This window comes from Eschscholzia californica, unplaced genomic scaffold, assembly GCF_041429995.1.
Source record: "Eschscholzia californica isolate CP2 unplaced genomic scaffold, dmEscCali1.0.p SCAF_4, whole genome shotgun sequence".
Lineage (NCBI taxonomy): Eukaryota > Viridiplantae > Streptophyta > Magnoliopsida > Ranunculales > Papaveraceae > Eschscholzia > Eschscholzia californica.
The window spans coordinates 28,972,360-28,981,314 of NW_028238461.1; the positions used below are offsets into that span (position 1 = coordinate 28,972,360).

General features: G+C 42.3%; 1 protein-coding gene across 1 annotated transcript; it reads right to left on the bottom strand.

Moving 5' to 3' along the window:
• Nucleotides 1–1,210: 1,210 nt before the first annotated feature.
• On the bottom strand, nucleotides 1,211–1,870 carry LOC147544025 (uncharacterized). Its single transcript, XM_086635569.1, has 2 exons — nucleotides 1,536–1,870; nucleotides 1,211–1,454 (listed from the first exon to the last, which is right to left on the bottom strand). The coding sequence occupies exons 1-2, from the start codon at nucleotides 1,868–1,870 to the stop codon at nucleotides 1,211–1,213; spliced, it is 579 nt and encodes a 192-aa protein (XP_086491695.1).
• Nucleotides 1,871–8,955: the final 7,085 nt, after the last annotated feature.

The window sequence follows — 8,955 nt, forward strand, 5'->3', positions numbered from 1 at the left end:
CCTCCATTGAAGCTAATCCTAGCTTTCTCTCTCTAGAAATTTTCAAGTCCAAAATCAAATCAAATCCCATGAGTAGCTAGATTAAGACATGGGGAGTAAAAGCCCTAAGGTTTCCGACCAAGAAAGTGGTCGGAAAACCCTAGAAAAGTCCGGCCAAGGTTGATGAGGTCCGGCCAAAGCACAAATCCAGCCAAATCAAGCTATCCCGAGCCGTGCTTAGGCGTCCCGTGCTCCTTCCTTGCCGTCTCCAGCAGCAGCCGCGTCCTGTGCTGATGAACAAAGCTGCAGCCGCATCCCGTGCTGCTTGAAGCTTCTCCCGAGCAGCTCGAGCTGCTGCCGTGCAGCCCGAGCTGCTGCCGGCCAAGGCTAGGCCGGCCTTGCCTTGGCCGGCACTCCTCCTTCTCCTTCTTCTCTTTTTCTCTCTCTCAAGCTCTACTTGGTGATAGAGAACCCTAACCCTCTTGCCTCTTTCTCTCCCTCTTGCTTGGGGAAGAAGATGAATAGTAGATTTTCTTCTTTGACCCCTTTTCTCACTTGTGTATACACAACCCTATACTTAGTCAAACTTGACTAAGTCTTAGACCATTTTGACTTGGACCAAAGAGAGGGTGCTCATAAATTTCTCTTTATCTTGTTCCTCTTATTTTCTTTTCTGGGCTTGATTTGGACTTGGGCTTTGCTTCAGAAACAAGGAGGGTGCCTCCATACTTGATCTCTACAAATCTAATTTCAAGAGACGACTTTTGCTTCCATCTTTTATAATTTCTCCGTTCGAACTCCGATTCGACTTTCGTTTTCACTGTCGGACTCGTCATTGACTCCTCTCATCATTTGATTTGCTTGAAATCTTTTTCTTTCGTTTTGTGCACATAAAATGATAGTGACAGTTCGCTCCCTTTATTCCGATTTATATGTTTATCTCCAAATATGATACTTAACAAGAAAAGTACATAAAATATTATTCATAATACTCAAAAGGGACTAACTCATCAAAGTTAAGTGACCTAAATGTGGCATTTTCACGCCACATCACCACGGTTCCGTTCTTTTTGTCTTCCAGGAATTAGGAACATTTTCTCTTCCAATGGCCTGTGCCATCACAATAGAAATACTTGGAATCAGATTGAGTACCTTTGGTCTTAGAAACTTGTTTTCCTAACCTCTTGCTTATTTTCTTCTTCTTGAATTTCTTCTTCTTGAATTTCTGCTTTCATTCCCTCTTAAATCCCTTGTCCTTTTGAAGCATCAGAACTTCTTTCTTAGGTTCAACTATTGTGATATACTCTTCAGCTGTTTGGAGCATAACGTGTAGTTCCTCCAGAGATTTATCCCATCCATTCATGTTGTAGTGCATTCTAAACTGACTGAACCCATTATGAAGTGAATGCAGGATAATATCAGTGGCGAAATCTCGGCCATTGTTGACTCCAAGTCGAGCTAGTTTCTCAAAAAGACTAATCATTTTGAAAACATGTGGCCTTACAGGCTTTCCCTTTTCAAGGCGCATATCCAATATTGCCCTTGAAGTCTCATACCTTTCCATTCTCGACTTCTTTTGGAACAAATTCCTAAGTTGTCGTATCATGGTATAAGCATCCGTTTGAATGAACTTATCCTGAAGATTAGGTTTCATGGTTGCTAACATAAGGCATGTTACGGGTTCGGACTTCTTCTGAAGATTTTTCTCCAGATCCTTTTCTTGATCAGTCGAATCTTCAGTGATTATCAGAATAGGTGTGTCTAAGATGCTTGCCTTGTTTTCGGATCTGAGGACGAGTCCCAGATTCCGCTCCCAAACAATGAAGTTATCTCCATTCAAATTTTCTTTCTCTAGTAGCCAACGTATGTTGGTGGAGCCTTTCGACGTCATAATTAAACTACATGTACGAAACGCGAAAGTGACTTAAACTTGTTATCCTGGCATAATTCTTATTTGCCTATATTGTTCTATATTTATTGTCTCCTAAGAATAATATATTTCCAAGATCCCATTCCTTCGAAATTAAGCGTACTTTGGCACTGCTCTTAACTCGTCGTCCTGTGTGAGTAACATTTTACTGATCATACTCTTACGATTCTTGGTTGACTAATTTCACACTTAAGTGTCAAATTGTCCTTTAGCCCCAAAATCCAAAGCCCTTTTGCTGACTCGTTGAGAATAACCATTTAGACATGTAGACCTCTTCATAGATCTACCCGCATTGTCCCGAGGTAGAAGATGGCACCCTGCTTTTGCAGACCCACCATCGATGAACAAGGGCTCAACAGGTGTCTTAATCTGGGTAGGCACTACTCAAAAATCTTTTTGGGACTTATTACATAATTTATTAAGTTGCGTTATCGTGAACTCTAGCATAACCAGTTGTGATTTATTACGTAAAAGTTTATGTGGGTTTGCGTAATGATTTATTAAATCTTAGTATAGCCCTAAAAGATCTCATCTTTTAGGTTATTTCTTGTTCGCCAATGGTTTATTTGGATTCATATCCTTGAACCTCCGTTGATTACTCCCACTAGAACCATGGCCTCATCGTTCGGTTCGTCAATGGATTCTAAGACCCTATACTCTAAGTATTATTCGGGCACATTCACTTGTGCTTAGAAACAAGAAACGATTACTTATTGAAAGGTATACTAATCTACGCAATCACATACATTCATACATACAATAATATGACATTCATAATTAAAACAAAGTATGTATCCTAGATTCGGTTCTAGGTTTCGTGTAACTAATTGTGGGAAATTGTGACAAATCTATGTCTAATGGGCTCTAAAGTTTATTTTTCGTAAAACTCGAACTAAAAGCACATTATGTTTCTTCCTTAATGATTTCCAAAATCGATTCAAGGAAAAACTCCGTTTGGGCCCTCCGATGGCCCGGTTCAATGTCGGAAAAATATGCTTGGAACTTGGAGAAAGAGGTTTGAACAACTCCCACTCGGGTCAAGGCCCAAAACCCTTCGAGTCAAACTCGAAAAGACCCAATTCAACCTTGGTCAAAGTCCCTTGACTGGTCTCGGGTCAACCCTAGACTTGTCTCGGATCAACCTAGTCATGGGCTGAACCTAGGGACAGCACGTTCCTATCGTGTGCTCTGTCCCTTGGTCAGACGCGTCCTAGCCTAGCTAGACGCGTTATGGTCCGGTCAGATGCGTCCTAGACGCTTCTGACCTTGGACAGACCATAGGCATCTCGGATGGGATGCCTAGGCTGCGTCCTAGACGCGTCCAGACCATCGGGTCTATGTAGTCACCTCTCGGATGCTAAGTCCGAGAGGTGTTTGGAACATTTTGACGCGTCCTTGACGCGTCTCGGGCTGGGACAGCACACGGGCCATCTGTGAGGCTCGGTCTGAGATGCCTTGGTGCATCACAGTAGCGTCCTAGACGCTTCTGTGCACAAACGGCATGGGCATCCTGCTTTGGATGCCTTCTGGACGCGTCGAGATGCGTCCTAGACGCGTCTAGATGCGTCCTAGACGCTTCTGGTTGCTCCAAACGCGTCCTAGACGCATCTAGATGCTGCAGTCGCATCGTAGGTGCGTCTGGAGCTTCCAATCGCATCCTAGATGAGTTCGGTTGCTCCAAATGCATCCTGTATGCGTCTGGACTTACGTACAGGGTCTCGGTCCTAAACCGAGACCAACTAGGATTCCTAATAGCGCTTCCTGGACGCGTGAGGGACTTCCGAGACGCGTCTGTCTTGAACTGGGATATCCCAGACGCGTCTTGGACGCGCTGGGATGTCCGAGACGCTTCTGTTTCATACTCCTAGTCCGGATCAGACTTCGTATCCTGGTCCTGCACGGACTGGGATTTTCAGTCCGTGTCCCACCCTGTCTCGGACTGCCAGTCCGAGAGGTGCTGGTCCGGCCCGGACGCGTCCAGCATGCGTCCTGGCCAGTTGGGTTTCCAAAATTTTTGGAAAACCTAATGTCCCTTCATCTTTTCTCTCTGTTTTGGTTATCCAAGCTGCTGTTAGGTCCTGTTTTTGATGAATTCATCATCCAATTTCGTGGATTTTGATGATTTTTATCAGAAACTCCTAAACCTAAAGCTAGTTTTCAAAAACCCTTTCCAAAAAACTAATATTTTAGTGTTTTATGTCATTGAATCTTATAAAAAACCCTAATTGGTCTAATCAAAATCATGTTTAAATCTTCATTCAAACACTATTATCTAGTTGTTCAAGTTTGAATCTAATTCTTCTAGTCAAAGATAGTTCATGCAAACGGCTCGTGATGCCACTGTAGGATTTTGTGTGTATCCAATACAACTATCTAATGTTCTAAGCGAAATCTCAAACATCATATGTTTAACACTAGATTACCAGGATCGATATACAGGACTAATCAATGAACTAGAATGGAAAGATGATTACCTTTTAATCGCTTTCCCACGAACTAAATCCCGACCAGTATTCGGAAGATAAGAGCTCCAATTGTAGTTCCTCTACTTGAGACACCGAGCGCATGACTTGAACTCCCTCCTTCGAGTCAGTTAGGATCTTCTTGAAGATTGAGATGAAAAACTCCTTTTTTTTTACTGGATAATTGAGATAAACTCATTTTATCCTTCTCTCTCTCTGAGAAATAACACACTAAATTGAGTTGTTTCTTCTCTGTCTTTAGGGTTTCTCATTAGGTCCTTATATAGATATTCTAGATTAGGTATCCGACCCAAATTAGGATTCATAAGGACTTAATTAGAGATATTTACCAAAATACCCTTTTAGGTGTATCTTAGTGTGGCCGGCCAACGTAGCCCCTTTATGGGCTCCCTTGGTCGGCCCACCTAAGCTCTAACCTGCCATGAGATGGCCGACCCCTTGCTTAGGTCGGTCATATGATGGTCGACCCTCCTTTAGCCTTTTCGGGCATCCTTTTCGGGCCCGGATGTGTGTATAAGTGTTCAGACTCCTCCAAACCCTTTTTCGCCTTACCAATAATGGATCCAATCCACTTATTTGCCAATCTCTCACAAGTCAGTTCTCTCTGTTCAAACCATCACTCTTATGTGTAACCTTTGTAGGATCTGGTCTATGTTAGTCGCGGATTACCGAAGTTATTCGACGATCGTAATTGGCTTCTAGCTAAGCGTTACGACCCCTAATTCGACCGGACTAATGATCTTCCGACTAAGGTCATCATTATCCTATTCGCCAAATCGTACGCATTGACATCTTGGTCGAAGGACATTCCTTCGGAAGGATACCATTCTTTCAGACCGAGGGAATATATCCTTCACCCTCAAGTTTATTTAAAGGATAGGAGGATCATCGTGAACGGGCGTGACCACCGAAGAGTCACAATAAATGGCCGCGAATAAGAAGTGGAAGATCGACAGCCCTAAACGCGGGAAAATAGAAAAGAAGCACAAAAGGTAACTTTTTGTTGATTCTTAAAAGGGACCTATTACAGAAGAAATTGCAGAAAAGGACATCGAAGCTAAACAGGCATTCGGGTCTATTACATAAGAAAAAAAAAAAGGATATAAAGCCCTCAAAAAGAAGTCGAGGGCAAGGAAAAAACCAAAGAACGTGAACGACCAGAAGAGCAGTCACGCAATTCAGTTCGAGAAAAGCTGGGAAGTTAGCAAGTACCCCTTTCTAGAAGAGTTGCCAAGACAAAAAGACAACCGAGGAAAAAATAACCCTCTTGTCATCATCACCTTGCCCTGAGCACCCCAGTTGGAGGCAGCACTGGTAACCCTACTTCCTTGTGGAATCTACCAAAATGGACATGGGTTTACCACGACCATTATGGAGAAGTCCACCTTTTACCATGGTCATTATGCAGAAACATCCTTCAAGCAGGTAACTAGTATGAAATCAAATAGAGGCCTCATCTCGGACCCTCGGTAGAAACAGGAGATAAGGAAAAAAGAGTTGGAAAATAGCGTGAAAGGGAGGATACTTTTGATCAAATTTTTGTGATGAGGAGTTAAAGAACCAAAGTAGGCTATTTATACTAGAAAGATAAGAGACTTCTTGGAAACAAATGAAAGGTCACTAAGGCGAAGACCAAACACATCTCGGGAACGCTCAAAGAAATAATGACCAAATGATACGCATAAATCGAGACTGATCAAATTCGAGGGAATATCAGCGGGTTTCAAGAAGACGCGCTAGACCTCCCACTAACAAGGCACCACATGTCCATGCATGCTGAAATAACTGTCGCGTACAACAACCCAAAAGATCAGCACCGAAAACGCGTGATCAGAAGATCAAATACGTGACCTCACAGAATCACACACGGAAAGGAAATTAATTGCTTGAGCAAAAGTCGAAAAGTGACTCGGGAGAACAAACCAAGCGTCCAAGGCAAACACAACTTGAATTAGCTCTGGCAAATACAACCTTAGAGAAAAGAGGTTTTACCATCAGCAGTCTCTACCAGCTCGGTACAAATCAGCTCAGGAATATGCAGCTCTAGAAAACCAAAAGAAAAACCAAGCTTCACGAAACAGCTCTGGTCCAGGTAAAATCCTTGACTTCAGGGTCTTTAATGTTTAAAAAACACGGGTTACTTTGACTCCTCAGTCTCATTACTTTTGTCTCAAGAGTCAAGATCAGACCTGAAGTCTACTGAGTCAACCCGGCTTAAGGTAGCAGGACAACTGAGCCCTTGATAGTCCACCGAATATTCCCCTGACTGGGAGGTCGGCAGAAGAAACCAGCCCTGCAAAACGCCCTTGGCATGGACATATCAGCCCTGGGGTCTTCAAAGGTGTAAGGGGGGTCCGCACAGGTTCGGTCAGTGTCTTACGCCTTGAACTGGGGAGGCAACAGGGCCAATCAACCTACTGACTTAATTCCGAAATTTCTAGAAAGATCGCAGTCGGCTACACATCTCGATGTGTTTAAGCCAGTTTGGACTCCACGTATCTAAAGGAGGAAACTTCTCCTTTAGAGTCTATCACATCGGCAAGATATCCACGAAAAATCCTTGAACATAGGAACTTCCACTTATCAAAGATCTGAGATAGACTTTAAGAGAAACCCTAGATACTCAAGAGAGGAAACTTTTTCTTCGGTTTGACGGCAAACGCCTCACCACCGCCACTAATCACAGTTGACCTAATATCTCCTATAAAAGGCCCCCCATATGTCCTTCACAGGACACGATCTCTTTACCCCAAAAAGATCAGAAGAAACTCAGAGTTCTCATAACTCGCCCCCCCAAAGGATCAATCAATATTCATTCTTTTACTGCAAAGAGCACCCTGACTGGCTTGAGTGAGCGGTTTTCGAACCTGATATGGGAGCATCGGAGCTAGATCAACCCGAGCTGACCTAAACAGCTTTGAATCATGAAACATGTCTGGAACTAGCAGTGCTGCGATACGACGATATTCCTACCCGGGGTCCAAGCGTTACTTTACTGAAGTTGGACCAATCAAATGGATAATTATGGTCCTTAAAGAAGATTCTCGAAGACTTGAAGAGTCATTTTCGTTTAATTAATCAACATTAAGTTTAGTCTAGTCTTTCTATATTCATGCATTTAAACTAAGCTGTTTCTAATGTATCTAGTTTCTATGCATTTAGACTAGCTTTTATTTCCCCATTTAATGTATTCTCCTCTATATAATGAGGCTTATTATGAATGGAAAAAGCAGAGAATATTGAATTGGAAATTATAGAGTCTTTGTGACTTCGGATCTGTTTAGATCAACTCCTTTATCCTCTGGGTTTGGAAGAGCCATTGGTGGTGGATTTCGAACGTCTTTATCATCTGGTGGTGGCAACTTTATCCAGGTGTGGTGTTAGCTCAACCGGTTTCTTTATCACTTTGTGGTGGCAACTTTATCAAAGTGTGGTGATCCGGATCTTCCTAGTTACTCTATTACGATTTTACATTCACTCTGTACTCACGCTTCCGTGAAAACGCATCAAGTGGTATCAGAGCTCTAATTCAGGTTGGTGGAGTGAAATTATAATTCGAAAACTTATAATTCAAGTGGTATCAAGTGAAGTTATAAATCCATTGTTTTGATAAGATGGAATTTCCAAGAGGATTAACTCTCGACCAAGCATACGTTGAGCGTATTGGTAGAGAAATAGAGGAAATGAGGCAGTAAATGCAACAAATGGTTCAGGCTTTTAATGGCATGAATGTGCAAGCGCAGCCAAGAAGGCAAAAAGTTGGAGATAACCACTCATCTTCTGATGAAGACGGACGAGTTTCTCTTAGTTCTAATGATGATCATAGTGTTAGTTCTATACGTGGGAGAAGAAGAGATAATCGACCACATCAACCCACTCGGCAAGAAGAATTCTAAGTTTTCCTGATTTTGAAGGTAATCTAAATCCAGATGACTTTCTAGATTGGTTAAGATCAATGGAACGTGCATTTGAATAAAATATCTATGATGATGAGAAGAAGTATAAAATAGCAACCTTAAGGCTAAAGGGTTATGCTAGCCTTTGGTGGGATACTCTTAAGTCGCATCGTTTAAGAGAAGGCAAGACAGGAATCAGGTCTTGGGAGAAGCTAAAATGATTTATGAAGAGGAGATTTTTACCCGATGATTACAAGCAAGATTTGTACCTAAAGCTTACACACTTGCAGCAAGAGAAGAGGACTGTAGAAAAATATACAAGGGAGTTTGATCTTCTGCAATTACGTTGTGATATTCAAGAACCACAAGAGAGGACTATTGTACGCTTTGTACATGGTTTGAATGATGAAATTTCAACCAAGGTAGAGCTGCAGCCTTTCTGGACTCTTGATGATGTAAAGAAGCTTGCTATCAAGGTGGAGAAGAAGATCAAAACAAGCAAGAAGCCATATAACACACCCTACAATCCAGTTTCTTCTTTGATTCCAAAGGGAGCTGTGCAGAGTGATGTTAGTAGCAGCAACAGAAAGCCAAATTTAGAATTCAGCAAAACCTATAGACTTGAATTTGAAGAAGACGTGCTTTAAGTGTCAAGGGTTTGGGCATT